The sequence below is a fragment of the Pelobates fuscus genome, chromosome 6 (assembly GCF_036172605.1).
Source record: "Pelobates fuscus isolate aPelFus1 chromosome 6, aPelFus1.pri, whole genome shotgun sequence".
NCBI classification, from domain to species: domain Eukaryota; kingdom Metazoa; phylum Chordata; class Amphibia; order Anura; family Pelobatidae; genus Pelobates; species Pelobates fuscus.
Genome location: NC_086322.1, coordinates 102,654,091 through 102,671,153, shown reverse-complemented (window position 1 = coordinate 102,671,153; position 17,063 = coordinate 102,654,091). Strand labels below are relative to the sequence as shown.

Sequence of the window (17,063 nt, the reverse complement as noted above, 5' to 3'; positions counted from 1 at the left end):
ATAATTTGGTGTCTAAAAGTGGCACTGCTACAAACACTACCAGTACCAACAACGGCAAAATCAATATTTTGGGGGGTGTTTGATAGTGTTATAAGCACTACATCAACTGCAAAAATCAATCATTCCAGAACCATGCCAAAAAAAAGTGTAAATTCAATGAAGAACTAAATGCCAAATGTAAGTGTTTTAAAAAAGGGACAAGAATTCTGGGAAGCCGAATGTACAGTATGCACATAAAGGTATTGCTGACTTAAAAGCTCACGGAGAGACTGAGAAGCACCAGAAGGCCATTCGAGGAGAGAGTTCCTCAACAAAAATGCCTGATTACTTTGCAAGAGTAGGCAGTGGTAAAACGAGCACTAAATTTAAATAATATTTTTTTCTGGCTTTGACATTTGATACAAGCACTACTAGAAGTAAATATCAATTTGTTTTGCGTAGAAGATGCTGGGTTCTCTGTTTTCTTCATGGAAGTGGCGCATTATCCCAATATAGAAACTACCCCATAGGGAGCCGAAATCTAGGGAGTATAGAACCTGGGCCTTCGTTGCACTCCTGTGACTAAATTTAAGCACACGAGAATCTGTTCCTGGGGGTGTCCTCTTTTCTACTTTCCAGAATATGGTAACTCTAGTTATTACCTCTTGTAGTGCATCTCATGGCTTATCCTTGCCCTGTGGTGGAATCCATTTTTAGCCCTCTGTAGTCAAAAGCACTTCCAATACTGTGCACATTTTCAAAGTCTGAAACTGATAATCAATGCTAGAACGTGAGATCACAACTTAGGATCAATACGCAGTTCTCGAAAGCCTTTCAAATCACCAGTGGCACTCAAAATAGAAACCCATTGTTGCCTATACATTTTGTTACTAGAGCCATTGCTTGAGACTGATGAGAACAATCATCTATACAGGAGATTTAAGGCAGGAGTCAACAATATAAAGTGTTATCGTTTACCAATAATTGACTGTTTTCCTTACCAAACACATCTTTATTGAAGGATATGCATCTCTAATGGACACTTACAAACCTCAAGAACAATTGTTCAAACTACAAATGAATAAGAATTGTAATGCCCTAATATCGAGCCTCCTAGTTAGCTTCCAACCTCTCCTTGAAACATACACAAACAAAAGTAAAATAACCAGCCATATCTTATCATATTTATTTGAGATATACAGTATATCAGATATACAGTATAACTATTTACCTCAACTAGACTCCTGTATCCAGAAATTTAATGATGGAACCAATCTAAATTATCCAGGTCAGGACATAACATTATTAAGATGAATGTATTGTCTAGAGTACGTTATGTCTACTAGGCCTTAGCTATAGCACATCAGTATATATTTTGTTCAGCCCCCTGCAGTGCTGGTTCAGGGCAATATGAGCTACCACACAACAAAAATAGAGGAGAAGAGAAATCTGAGAACTCAGATAGCTTGACTTCAATGGCTCCATGTTTTAGCTCATATGTATCATTACAATGAGAACCTTTCCATTTTCAGACTTAGACTGATCCCACCCAAAAGGTCACCTTCTCAAAAAGACCAGCAAGTTCCCTTTACACAATAGGGCACTATCAGCAAAGATGTCAACCAAATCACATACAATGTGTGCTGTAGCCTAATTAATTACCTCCAGTGGCACTAATAGCCTGATAATTCTCTCATGCTCCATATACTTCTGAGTTTAACTACCATTTCCATGCACTGTGTAATATTCATCTTTATTATCAGTCATCTTTACTAGTTACCATGCCTTGCATGCTCCCATTATAATTATCAGAATGGTGCAGTATTTCAGACAGGCATAAAGTACTCTTCTTGATAATCACTCGTGCTTTACTATGCAATGTTTTTGTTACTCTGTGAATTCTGCAACACACAACAAAAATAAAGAATTTAAAAAAATAATAATAAAAAAAGTAAAACATTTGCTCAATGTTCCTAGAGAAGTATAAGCTACACCTCACTGATGGGGTCCAATCAAAGCCATAATGATAGTGTCTAGGGCTGCATCTCTCAGGTGCAGGATACTTACCAGCATTTCAGATCTAGACTGAACTTACAGGTGGGATCTGATATACATATGGCAATTAGGAAGATAAAAGGAACATTAATTTACTTGGTCTTCATTGCTTGAATACATTGATCCCAAAGCATAGACTGCTTTACTGCCTGAGTGTGTATTATTCCATAGAATGAGAATTCTTATTTTGCATCCTCTGTATTGTAACACAATACATATGTCCTATGTTACTTGTCCATTTTATAATGTGTATTTTTGCAATAAGTTCAAAATGTACCAACTAAATTGTTAAATATGCTCCCTGCCACTACATATAGATTGACCTTATAGTCCAAATTTCAGAAATCGGTTTCCCAAAATTATGTCTCTGTATGGAATTCTTCAAATCCTAAAATCTATACCCCCATCTTCCCTTCTGCATAGGTGACCTCTATAATAACAAACAATTCATACCATTCTCTGAAATCAAAAGGAGATTGGTGGGTTCTTCCCCACCACGGACCAATATAAAGTAGGATACCACAATGGAGGCAATACAACTTTGTTTCCTAGATTAATTTGCCACAATTAAATATATAAAATAGAAGCAAAACATAAGCACTTGACATGTTTCAAAATATGGTGATACTTTTGATAAAGCCATATGATGAAACGCGTTAAGAGAAGAGTTGTAAATATTTTAATATTCACAATAAAATGTAAATTATTTAGAATAAAAGCTCTTTGCGGCGGTGTAACCACTTTTCCTATTTCCATTCCTCTACAATGACAATACTGCCCCTTTACTGTAATGTAATGTGTCAAATAAACCTGTTGGTATTCTGTCAACAAAATATATCTACATATAAGATAAAATATATTCTCTTTCTCACTGTATGGCATTCATTTTGAGACAGTTTTACAAGGATTAAAGGGACACTATAGTCATCTGAACAACTTTAGCTTAATGAAGCAGTTTTGGTGTATAGCACATGCCCCTGCAGCCTCACTGCTCAATCCTCTGCCATTTTGGAGTTAAATCCCTTTGTTTATGAACCCTAGTCACACCTCCCTGCATGTGACTTGCACAGCCTTCCATAAACACTTCCTGTAGAGAGAGCCCTATTTAGGCTTTCTTTATTGCAAGTTCTGTTTAATTAAGATTTTCTTATCCCCTGCTATGTTAACAGCTTGCTAGACCCTGCAAGAGCCTCCTGTATGTGATTAAAGTTCAATTTAGAGATTGAGATACAATTATTTAAGGTACATTACATCTGTTTGAAAGTGAAACCAGTTTTTTTTTCATGCAGGCTCTGTCAATCATAGCCAGGAGAGGTGTGGCTAGGGCTGCATAAACAGAAACAAAGTGATTTAACTCCTAAATGACAGTGAATTGAGCAGTGAAATTGCAAGGGAATGATCTATACACTAAAACTGCTTTATTTAGCTAAAGTAATTTAGGTTACTATAGTGTTCCTTTAAGTGTTTTAGGAATGTTAACAGAATTTTCAGATGATAAACACAATCCGTGAACATTAATAACTCAAGCACACTCTAGACACAGACACTCGTATAGACATTTTTTTTTACCGAGAATCGAACATGGCCATGAATTGGGAATACTTGACATTTCCATCTTCATCAAGAGGAATACTGTCGAGAAGCAGCTCAAAATCTTCATCAGTAATCTCCACACCGAACCTTAAACAGAAGTTAACACTAGTCAGTTAGAGAGTTTGTTTGGGTCACCAACACCCACAATAGCCCAAGCATATGGCTGCCATTAAAGCTTTGTCACTTGATCACCCCTTTAAATCTAGAACACCCATGGGATTATCAAAGGTTAAGCAGGTTTTTCAGTAAAAGAATTTGCAGAGGGTTTGGCCAGAAGTTGGAATACCGGCATAGAGAACCATATCTGATTGTCTTCTCTAAAACCGTATTCATTAGACTAAAACACTAGTATTGCTTAAACAAGTTAATTCTTCAAAAGGCTTTTCAGTCGTCCTGTTTAGCATGAAAGAACATTTACAAACTCATGGCTTTAAAAAAAAAAAGTGAATCTGCACTTTGGTTAATCATTTCAGAAAAGAATAGGCAAGACATTTTGCATATGAGTCTTTAAAAGTGGCTGTATTTCGGTGTTTTCTCCCCTCCGGCAACATTTAAGCATAATCCTTAATACACGGGCATAAATCAGAATGATTTAAAACATAAAGATGAACAGGCAGCCATTCATTCATTATCTTGGAAAGCTGATAATGAACAGCTGACTTTTCAGGAAAAGACTGTTGGAAAAAGGGGATGGGAATAGATGTGAGTTTCGTTTTATATGACAAGACTAAAGACAACCATCCCATAAATGCCATTCAGACCCTTCAGCACTGTTCATCACTTTGACAGATTTATGTAAATAAAAAAGACCTTTCAATAATATGAAAATAATCCTTTTCATTACTTCAGACATAAATGTCGTTCACAGGACAAAAATTGCCCACTTACTACAGTTTTTTACAAAGTGGTGTAGATCTTATTGGTGTAAGCTCATTAGCATCTAAAAGGCATCACTCTCCAATCCTATATTGTGGACAGAACGCACAATACAATATGCAAATTTGGTTAATGCAGTTATGGTAGCGTATACAACTTTTTAATAATTTTATTGTCACAAGGGTATATTTTCTACCTCCCCACCCAACTCTGGCTTTTAAAGGATTAAAGGTTATAAACATCAAAGGTTGTCTCTTTGAGGGCCTCTTTTCACCATGATGTCTGATCTCTGTTACTTTATAACAGGTGGGTATTACTGCTTGTGCTCGTGTGGATTCCTGAATATACATAGGCTTGGGAACCACAGATAACTCAGAATCTGTGTTAGGCTTCTTTAGAATCAAGCGGTGTATTCCATTACAGCAAACAACAAAAAACACATGAAGGAGTGTTACATTTTTAGTGATTCATGGAAATACACAAAGGATGATGAACAAACAGATGTCAGATATTGGTTCCCTGCTCTCACCATTCTACATGATGAGGTACCAATAATTTCCAGCATGCCACCAATGAATGGAAATTGCATCAGAATGCATTCTTGGACAAACATTTTATTTTTAATCCAAAAACACTTTTCGTTGTTGCAGGAATGGGCTTAACTATCCTTTGCTATATGTACGTAATGTTTCTCTACATAGCTATATCAATCTGCATGTCCTTTTTATGAATAATATCTACATGCAAGTTAAAGGGTCCCTCCACTACAGTGATTTGAAGTGGTCATTGTGCCTGGAATGCAGCATTTTGCTATGAAACACATACAGAGTTTATCCCTTCTGTTTCCAAAGGCGTACTTACACTTCTGGCAGAAGAATTTGGGGAGTAAATTGAGCAAGATTTCAGGGCTGACTAATGTCAATTATGGGCACATTTCAATGCACAGATGTTATTCATTGGCTGAGCGATGTCAAAAGTCTACTGCAGAGGAGCCACAGTGCCCAGCGGGCATCCAGGTAAGAAGGCAAACCATTGTGAAATGGTGCCACGCTATTCTTCCCATCATAGCCACTACAGTGGGCTGTAGTGGTTATGATAGTTGGAGTAAGCCTTTAAAGTACTATTGACATTGAAGTGTTTTTAATGATTGACAGGTGGGAGAAAACCCTTTTTTAAACTGGATTTTCTCCCAATCAATACATTTGCTAGCAAAGCTGCTAGTATAATGTAGAGGCAATATGTCATGCTCTTTAAAAATAATTCCCTTTAACCAGGCTAGCGGTATTCCCGAGCGTGACTCGGGGTTAATTTTCGCTGCCAGAAGCGGTAACCCCGAGTCACGCTCGGGGTAGATAACAGAGCTGGCAGCGGAGTCTCCTTACCTTCTCCTTGCGATCCAGCGATGTCCCCGCGCTGTGATTGCCGGTGAGAGCCCCGGCGGATGCCTCCATCTGACTTCCTGGTTCCGTCTCTGTGAGCCGCAGAGGCTCATGGGGGCGGAACTGGGCGGGTAATTCAAATGTTTCAAGCATAAAAGTGACACACACACATAAAGTTAGGTGATACAGTGAAATCCTGTCAGATTACATTGTATCACCTCAGATTTGACACAGTATCACCTCAGATTTGGAATTTGATCATCCTACACTGCCCTGCCTGCCCTTTTTGCTGTAATTTCTGCCCATAAAATACATTTTCTACCATGGCATCAAAGCGTCACTTTAGCATCTCCAAAGCGGGTTTGGATCAGATGAGTGACAGCGGCAGCAACACAGAGCCCCTCGCAGAATTGAGCGACTGCGATAGCGATTCGTGGCAAGATTCGTCATCCGACTCTGACAGTGACCAGAGAAGTGGCGACAGCGACGATTCTGCACCCGAGCTCAGTGATGTGCGCACTTTGTGCCTTATTGATTGCGGTATGGATGAGGTACCGCCGCCAAGATTTCCGTTTACTGGATCACCTGGGATGAAGGTAGACGTTGAGCACAATGATCCTTTGGCATACCTAAAATTATTTCTCACAGATGACGTCATTGAAAAGATTGTCACGGAGACAAATCGCTACAACGAGCAGCAATCAGCTACTCTGCATAGCAAGTTTTCCAGGAACAGAAAATGGGAACCGGTATATTATTTATTAGATTATAATTCATGATTTTATGTTTCGAACTTTATCACATCTGAGAGTACTTTTGGTCAGGTTTAAGAAAGTAATTACTGGCCTACAATACATAACACCAAATTTCCATGCAAAAAAATGGTACCGCTTTTGGTACAAAATTCCTGACATAATCATACCGCCAGGGAGGTTAAGAATATCATTCAATGTATACATTTGCTAGTGGTTTGGTTAACAGGGAGTAGATTTGATTTTATTGCATAATTAAAGGGGAATTGATTATCAACATATTTGTAAGTGAGCGCTTGAAATATGAAAATGGCAACATTTAGTCCAAGAAAGTAGAGCTGGACGTTTGATGAGTTGGAGAATGTTTTACAGTTTGGCTATTTTCATCTAAAATTTGTAATTCCCTTCTCAATATTCACAATCCCTGACACAGGTCTGCAATTCAGATTCCAAATTCACTACAACTATAATAAACTCCGGAATGTCCCAGGAATGCTCAGAAATGATCATATTTACTGCTGGAGTGAATAGCATTCAGCTATTTAGTTATTTGTTTGTCCTGTGTTGCTCCACCCACCCCCCCCCCCACCCCCTGAAGGTATATGTTTTTTGTTTTTTTTAAATAATTTTGTAAGCATTTTTTCAAATAAGTAATTTCAACAAGGAGGAAAAATTAGTCCTTACCACAATTGCATAATATAATAATTAAGTGCAAGGATTTGTTACAGCGTAAAGTGGAATTCCCTGCTTGAAAAGGTTGTTTTATCAGATTCAATACAGATTTTCAAACAATGTTAGGATGAGTTAAGTGAAAGCAGAATATTCAAATATATAATAAATAATATGGTGCTTCAATGGTACATTTAACTGTCTCTTTGGAATCAAGAAGGAATTTATGACAAATTTGTGACAAAATTGGAAGTCACTACGAATACAGAAGGAAACGAGAGAGAGGCTAAACTTAAGTCTTTTTTCTTCTAGATTGCTATGCAACTGTGTTCTATTACACAGGTAAAGCTACAGCAGCCTTCTAGTAGTTGTTGACTTATACTCCTATAAACTAAAGCCAGTCTGAGAATGGTAAAGTGATAGTCCCACAGCAGTTGAAGCATTATAAAAAAAAAAAACAAGTGTTGATACCCAGCTCTCCCATACAAAAGGACCAAAACTATTGTTGAAGGGATGCTGCAGCTATAAGCTATGTAAAATTCACTATTGTCTCACTTAGCTGAAACTATGGATGGGTAGTCAGGGTGTCCATCTATTGCATACTGCATGTAAACTAGGCAATGTGACAGATTTTTTTCTACATACAGCAGGCTTTTATTTCAATGACCAAGACATTCCCGCTCCCCCTCCCCAAAAAAACATTTATTTTTCTGTCAGTTCTCCATCCTCCGCACTTTAACAATGGGTGTTAGGCATGAGATCTGTATGGGAGACAGTAATGGAACGTTGAGACAATGACGGGATTAAGTAACAATAGTAACAATCAAAGTGCCTATGGTTGTGAGACACTGGAGATGGGATACACAGGCGGCTGCCGGGTAACATGGCAAAAGGCGCAGATACATATAGTAACACAAATTTCTCTGGTAAAAAGCAGGTATAGAAGAAATGCAATGATTAAATGAGATATGGTGTAAGCACTTATTTTTTTTAACTGATTGTAGTCCAAAATAATCACTTGGCTGAATAAGAGGCATTTCTTTTTCCAGTGTAGGTATTTTGTCTGACTTTTTGACTATCAACTAACTACAAGAGTAAACTCTTAAATAAGTCTTTGTCTCTAGATTTGGATATTTGCATTACACATACAAAGCTGGGTAGATTAACGTAGGGGCTATTAGAGCTGCAGCCCCAGGCCCATGTAACAGACTCATTAAACACATTTTTTTGTGGGGTTTTTTTGCTTCACAGCCCGTCACATGCTCTTTTTGCTCTATGGTATTGTGAGGGGAACTGAGTATTGAAGGACTGACTACCAACAAAGCAGTTAATGTAAAGCTGACTTTGCACACTGTGCAAAATTTCCTTGCTGTTTCTATTTCCCTAAAATCCTTCTGTCATCAGTGGCGTTTCCCTTTTCATCTATACTCGCTACATCCACCTCTTTCTCTGTCCCATTCTGCATACCCATAGCAAACTTTTGGCTGCAACTAAAAGAGGAAAGAGAGGAGTGAACAAATGAGTCCTGTCCTGAGAAGTGAAGATTCAGAGTTTTTGGGTGAAAGAGAGGAAATGAGGGCTGTGGAGCTTGTAAAATGGACAGGTAGATAAATTGAAGAGAGCGATTGGCATAGGTTACGTATGTACTTAAAAATGTATCCAGCAGGGACGTGGTTTGGACGTTGAGTCGTATAGCAGCTTGAAAAAGCAGCACCACTCCGATCGCCTGTAATTTGCAAGAATCAAACTGATATCTAATTCACCCGCATTATAACATGACGTACTTCTACTATACTATGGACACCAGAATGCCACAAAAATGCAAATAAAAAGTCAGGAATGTCTCTGTAGCCACCCTTTTTGCTTTGGCACATAGGCTTCAGATCTGCAGCCAAGATGTCCGAAAGTCAACAATCACCCACACTGCAGAGAATAAAGTTATAATTTAAGTGTCTGAAGACACAGAACACATACTTCAACAAGAGAGGGGATTAAAAACATATTTGGCTCAAGCATTTTCCAAATGCACAAAACAGATCAAAGAGATCAAATCAGAGAGTTGAGAAAGTTGTGAAGGATCACAACCAAATGGTTGATTGCACCGCGGTCAAGCAGACACAGCTCATGGAGCTAGAACAGGCTTTGAAGACTTTTCCAACCGGTCATTCTGCAACAACTACCAGGTGTGCCAGAGAAGGGTGGAGAGGGAGGCCTGCAGGATCTGGTGCTGGAGGCTCCTCTCTGCCCACTAGCCCCTGATTCCTGACAACCTCTAGGTGGTTGATAGAGTCCACAGGGCCCTGGGAGGAGAAGCATCCAGGAGACATCATCCTCAAATTTCGCAATTACCACACTAATGATTCTGCATGGAGCAAGGGCCACTGACATGAAGTTTCAGGGTTGAGACCTGCTGCTGTACCACAAAATCTGCTTGGCCACTCTCCAGAGAAGAAGGGTGCTCATGCAAAAATCCACACTAATAGGGGCGGAGCCTGACCAGGGAGCTGAACAGACACAATATCTGTGAGCTCCCGAGCCTGGACCCGATTTTTGGCAAAAAAACGAGGGAACCCCGCTCAATCCTGAACTCCTACTTACCTCACCTTGCAACCCAAATGCTGAGGAACGGCTCCCACCAAAGCAAGCAGCACCCGAAGTATTGGGCTTACCTCCCCCCCCCCTTGAGACCGGTGGGGGTTATCCCGGTCCCAATAATCGACACCAGTGAGCCTACACAGAAAGCAACAGATGGCAACAGCCTAAACCGTACACTAATCCAGCAGACCAATAGCTGCACTAAAATGGCGGACGCACAGCCTGATAAGAGCCACGCGGCACCAGAGTCCCAACACTCCACCTGCAAACCACTAGATACTCGCTTGAACAAACTGTTTGCAAACTTCTGGGCAAAGGTGGAAGCACGCCAAGCTGCTGCAAGGACACGAATGCAGGCAAGCGGGAGCACACAGAGAAATCAAGGGAGCGACAGCTGGAGAGGACCCGGGAAACCCTTGGGCAAAAACCCGAAAATGCAGACCGCTACTCCTCTCACAAGCCCATATGGGCCGCGGGCCCCGAAGGGCAAAGCCCCAACGCATCTCCCATACAGGCGGAGGCCTGGGCGCCGCAGGTGACGCAACTCCGCCGCAGCCGTCAGATCTACCCCCACCAGGGAGGGACCCGGCCTCTACATGCCCCCGAGTCCGTGGTGATATGATGCTGGCCCCACAAAAAGCCTGGAGCAAGAGGGTTGCCCCAGTATACCCCTGGCCGTCCGCCGACACCCAGACCTACCCGACGCTGCCGCCACAGTTCCCCCTCAGAGGAATAGGATGACTTGTGGACAGGCGGGCGGCCGGCTTCCTCACGAACACCAAAGGACGCTATGCAGCCAACCTTCCCAAACACCCATTAGGACATGATCATTCACAGACCTGTGAACTGGGAAAAAAAACCGAGGTACCACCAACATGCCACGGAGGTAAAGCACAGAGACATTCCATGCACTTACAGACCAGACACCTGAAAACCTCCGGGCAAGATGTGTGCAAATATTTTCAGTATGCCTCTAATCATTATGTGCCTCCTATTGATGTTTTCAATTACTGTGTGCCTACTAACCACTGCTTGGGTGAAAGAGATATGTCTCTCATGGTAAATTGCATGCACTGTTGATTTCTACAACTATGTACTGTCTGGTAGAGCTTCATCTGGATGCTCATCTTGTTTAATTTGCTAAGCAACCTCTATGTCTTGGATTGTCTTAGATTACTGTCATGGCAATATAGCTACAATCTAATGTGCAACTAGTTGAGTTAAACGCAATTTTAATCTTGCATGTTATACCATAAAGCGACACCTATTAGCTTTACGTAACTTTAAAAAAAAAAGTGCATTGTCTGTCTACCCCCCACTGTAACTAATGTCTAGATATCAGCATATGGAATGACGTTGGGGTACCATGTGTATGCCTGTAACCACTATACGCACTGCAAAAAAAACAAACAAAAAACACACTAATAGATGCCTGGAGGGTCCAACAAGCAGGAGTCTTGGTTTATACTTTCTACTCTGTACCTCACGGCACTTATTCAAAAATTGATTCTCATAAGCACCCCACTAATACACACAGTGGGAAGGACTAAAATCAATTCCATAATATGGTCCGATCATGCGGTTATCGCCATCTACATAACCCCAGCCGCCTCTACCTTTCCCTGGATCTGGAGGCGAGATGCCTCCCTTATGAGGGATAGGCAGGTAGGGCAGGAGGCTACCGAGACACTGTCACCTATTTCAGGAAGGATGCTTCCCCAGAGGTCCCGACCCATAGGGTGGTTGGCCCATAAGGATATTCTGAGGGGTCACTTTATCAAAGTGGCCACACATAAAAAGTGCTTAGAGTCTTGCAGGAGATGCTTCAAAAGCTAGAAAAATCTCACAAACCTGCCTATAGACCTCAGACACTTATACAGTTGATGGCAGTCAGAAACTTGATAAGATAACTCATTTTAGACAATGTAGTCATACAAATGACAAGGTCTAAATGCTTATTTTATGAAAAGAATAATAAGATAGACTCCCTCTTGGCCAGGGGCTCAAACCTAGACCACAGCAACAACCAATAGCAACAATTAAGACTGCTGAGAGAACAGTAGCTACTTCCCCAAATTAGATATTGCAATGGAATATTATACCAAGCTCTACAACCACGCCTCACATAAAAAGACAGATAATCCAACGCACTTGACAGATTGCAGTCTTTCTTTGCATTGTTGAGTTAGAGACCACACTTGTGGATTTTACTTACTAGGACCTCTTTTGATGTCTTGACAATCTTATACTTAGGAATACTTGTTTGTAGGTAGATCTCTATACCGGAGTTTTGCAGCCTAGTCAGTTAGAATAGGGGTTGCCTTGAAGCAACGAGCAGATTAGTATCAGGCTTTACTAGTAGTATCATGGATGTGTACCAACATATTTTCAGATTTAACTCCATCTACAATGATTGATAGTAGTCTCTCTGCTTTTTTTTTTAGCTTAGACAGTCTGCTCTCCTTATAGATAGCACTTTGATGGGATTTCTCTCGCTTGGAATTCATAATAGCACAGCGATAAGGTGATTTTGCCTATATTTATCATACTTTTATCATCTTTTGATTTTTGCTGCTATATCTAACTAAGTGCTACATCACCCAAGGCTCTCTATATTCGCATAGTAGAGTGCTATCAGGATCTGCAGTTCTTCTAAACAGCTACCTAGCACATTCATGATAGGTTAAGATATACTATTTGGGGCTCTTCTCTTATACTGCTAGCGGCCCGCTTGTTAGTGTAACAATTTGGGATATGCTGCATTTCACTTACCCCATATATCTATCATACCTATTATCAGAGATGCAATCTATTCACCCTGCTGTTGTGTAGCCTTGGAATATAATTGATTGTCCTACCTATTATACAATTATAATCGCTCTCTGTGTCCTGGAGCTATATGTAAATAGTGCTATTTCAGACCCAACACTCCATACTAGCAGAGTCTGGTCAGGTTTCACAGCTCTTAACAGCATTTCGTTCAGGATTGGCTGAGATATATCAATAGAGGCTTCTTTTCTTATAGCTAGTGTCCCAATTGCAACTAATTTGGGAATTGCTGCGTTCAATTCGCCCCATATATCGGTTATAGCCATTACTAGAGACTCTATCCACCCTCCTACTTACAAGTGCCCTTTTGAGTAACAAGACTAAGAGAGAGATTTCTACATTTCATTTGCTTACTACACCACAGACCAAATTGATATCTCTTGTTACACTGCCCTTCATGGATAACCATTCCAATTCACCCTCCTAATTAGACACAGCTCAGTACAGTGATTATTGCAACACTGTATTGGGTCTATTAGCTAGTGTATCTTGATTTCAAGTGTGTGTGTAATCTTGGAATTACTACTGAAGTTCTGACAGATGGTCCTATTTTAAACAAGTAAATTTACTTTACATTTTTGTTTTTCAAGCACATTTATTTTGACACTTTCACTACATTTATTATCTTTTTGAGTGTGATTTCTGTTCCCAGTATAGGGATTCAATAAAGTTTGTGGTTTTAATCAAGGCACCTAACCTAATACCTGTTTAGTTAATTCAAACAAGGGTAATAGGATTAGTGTACTGTTCTTTCTCTGCATCTTCATTTTGGGTTATGCCCTAATTACCCTACAACCAATACAAACTTGGGTTTTCCCATCATACCGTTATTTTTTTTTAATCAAGCATGACATAGAACGATGGAATACATGACTCGCAGGTCTGTGTCAATGAAGCGTAAAACCACGGAACTCGCAGGTTCCTTAAACATTTAGGTAACTTGTGAGACATGCAGGTCTCCATTGTTGTTGGGTTATTAGTTGTCAGATGGTGACTAGTCAGTGGTCAGTTGCAGTTACTGTTTAACATCAAAAAAAGCCAATGATTCAATAACAGTGTCTGTGTGAGGTTGTTAACCCATTGCATTTATCTTCGTGATGTTGGTATGTGTCTCTCCCACCATGTGGATGGTATGTTGTCCCAGTCATCAGTGGTCACTATCTATCGGTTCATCCTAATAAGGGGCTCCCTGTGCGGGGGCCTAGGGAGTTGGTGAGTTTCTGAGGGGGGTGGAGGGGAGAAGGAGGGTATTAAGGTAAGTAGAAGGCAAGTTTAGCCCTCAGTGATTGGTGTTGTGCTTATATTAACGTGCTTCTCAGTCTCTACTGGTGGTGTCAGAAGTGTCTTTAAAAGTGATTTGAAATCAGTGGAGTCTGTGGACAGAATCCACTGAGTCCAGATATTCAGGTAGGTTTGGGGTTTCTCGCTGCTGCGGAATATTAGGTCTTCCATAGCACGGAGTTCTTCCATTCATTGGAACCACAGTTCCATCGGTGGGGCTATGTCTTTCTTCCAGAATAGAGGCACCAGCCCTTTAGCAACATTCAGAATTCGTATTGTCAGTGAGTTTTTGTATGTGCGGGTTTTAGTGTGATGTAAGAGAATTGGTGCCGGTTTGAAGGGGGTGGGTCATCTGAAAACCTTTGAATGATGCTGTAGACCTTTTCCCAAAATGGTTTTATTTTGGGGCACTCCCACCATAAGTAGGGTGCCCAACTCTCCTCCGCACCTCCAACAGCTGTTATCTATGGTTGGTATCATCGCGTGTAGTGACTGGGGGGGTCCTATACCAGTATGTTAGCAATTAATATGCAGTTTCTTGTGTCTTACTGGACACAGCGCAATGTAGTGTGAGGTCACAGATTTTGTGTCATTGTTTGGGAGTTAGTGTTTCTCCTAGGGCTTCTTCCCATTTCCCCATAAAGTGAGGTGTTGGTGTATTCTGCTGTGTAAGGAGCATAATGTATAAGGTTGATATGCCATGTTCCATTGGGTCTTTGTCTGTGCAGATCACCTCTATTGGAGTTAGGTCACTTGTCAGGAGGGGTTTCTGTGGGAGAGAGATGAGGAAGTCTGTCAGCTGTTTGTATCTGAAGCAGAGCTTGAAATTTGGGGTGTTCGTGTTGGTTATCTTGGTCAGGGGTTTGATCTGTCCCTCCGTGAACAGGTGTCGTGCTTGGGGGATGTCTGTGCCGGTCATCCTCTGGAATGACTTTGGTTCTAGGCCTGGAGGAAAGGCTGGGTTGTGGACCAGCGGGTACAGGGGTGCCAGGAATGATGATAGGGCCAGTTTGGGGGCCTGAGTGTGCCATACCGTGCTGGTAGCCTTAATGAGTGTGTGTCGGGCTACAAGTTTAGTACTGTGTGTGGGTTCCAGCCAGGGTATGACCGTCATGGGCTTGCCTACTTGTGTGGTTTCTATTTCTTTCCACAGTTTGGTCACACCTTGTTTGGACCATTCCACTATCCTTTGCAGGTGTGTGGCTTGATAGTACAGCTTAAAGTCTGGGAGAGCCAGGCCTCCCTCTGACTTTGGCAGTGTGAGTATGTTATGTCGTATACAGGCTTTTGTATTGCGCCAGATGAACCTCAGAATCAGCGTGCGCAATGTGGCGAATACATTTTTGGGGATTGTGATCGGTATGGTTTGAAACAGGTATAGCACCCGCGGTAGGAGGTTCATTTTGACTATGCTCACTCTGCCGAACCAAGAGAGGTGTGGCAGTGACCATGTCTCCAGATCCTCCCCTAGCCGCGTTAAGAAAGGTTGAAAGTTGGCCCGGTATAGCTGGCTGCATTCCCTTGTAACCCAGATCCCTAGGTATTTCAAGGCTGAGTCTGTCCATGAGGTTTTTAATTGAATACAATTAGTGCCCTGTAATTGTAACTTCTGCAAAAATGATCTTGAATGGCTACACTAAGACTCCATCTTTGGGCATAATCATCTCTGTGTCAATGGACATGTTACAACTCTGTTATTCCATAAGCTGCTTCATTAAACCCACCATTAGTCTCTCAATTTACTTCTGCTCCAGCTTTTTCTAGTACAGTCAATGAGTAAAAAGAGCAATTCAATTCAGGACATAGGGTCATAAAAAAGTGGCTCTAACTGTGTCAATGACAATAAAGAGGGGAGCAAAGATTTATGAGACGGAACTGAAAATACAGAAGGATTTCTCGGAAGGGCATGAAAATGCAGAAAACGAGTAGTAGACGGAAAAAGTAAAATGGCAATAATGGGTGGTTTTTTTTCTGTAACAAGAATCCAAATTTAAGAGTGCTCTGTTTATTCAGAAAAGTCCCATAATAGCTGCAATATGGGGTTTGGAAATCCCGATCCAGAAAACTCATTGGATTGTTCTCCAGACAATCACGCTTTTTGCCAAGACAAAAGGACCACCAGAATTGTTTGGTCTGGGGTTTGCAGCTTATTTCCATCCCATGTCCCGAGAGACTCATAAATTCTCTACAAAATCTAGTATTAACTTAATGAGAAAAGGACATTCGGCAAAGTAAGGATAGAGATGTATGGTATTGTCTGAAAGTTATTTGGTGCCCAATTCTTGACATCTGAAAACAAAGTTTTATGTAGAAAGCACACAATGGCATTATTCTATCCGCAACATTAGCTTGCTGGTGCAGTACAAATACAATATAGCTTCTAATAGAGCTATTATGACGAATCAGCAAATTAATTTTATTGATTATAAAAGACTGATACAATTGGTTTTATTTTAGCTCTATACACTGTTATATTATTATATAAAGACTTCCTACATTTCAATAATAACAATAATAAGTGATATAGATCATGTTACTAAATTATATGCAGTGAAAGCTAACTAAAGTTAATATTTAAGGTGAGGAATTAGCTTTATTGGGTTAATTGGCTCTGCAATGGGGGACACCTCAAACCAAGAGCCTCAAACAATATGTATCTGTCAGTGTATATGCAGCTGGGTCTAACATAAGACACACACTGTGGATTGTTATTTGAAGGAGCTTGCAAGAGTTATTGACGTTTGGCTAAACATTCTAGTCCTGCCAATAATATCTATTTTTTTCTCATTCTTTATTTTATTTGTGCATAGGTTATACATGCAGGCTTGCACTGCTATAACAGCTGGAGCAAACATATCACTAGGCATAGTTGAACAATAGGGTGGCATCGAAAACATTGCACATTTTTTTTTTTTTTTAAGAAGGAATAGATATTAAACAAGAAGCTTCCATGTCACATTAGTTAACCGAAATAGTAAAACATGTGGTGGGTGACATGTAGACATGAAGATTACTAATAAGAGTGCTTGGTATCGAAGAGCATATATATCAAGAA

The 17,063-nt window shown here is 40.6% G+C and overlaps 1 protein-coding gene across 1 annotated transcript in view; it reads right to left on the bottom strand.

The window, feature by feature from the left end:
- The window catches only part of LOC134614390 (EF-hand calcium-binding domain-containing protein 6-like), a 144,228-nt gene that overhangs the window by 32,295 nt on the left and 94,870 nt on the right, over nucleotides 1-17,063 (bottom strand). Inside the window, exon 13 of the mRNA XM_063458122.1 lies at nucleotides 3,604-3,714. Coding sequence (XP_063314192.1) covers nucleotides 3,604-3,714 — 111 coding nt within the window. The remainder of the gene's footprint in view (nucleotides 1-3,603; nucleotides 3,715-17,063) is intronic.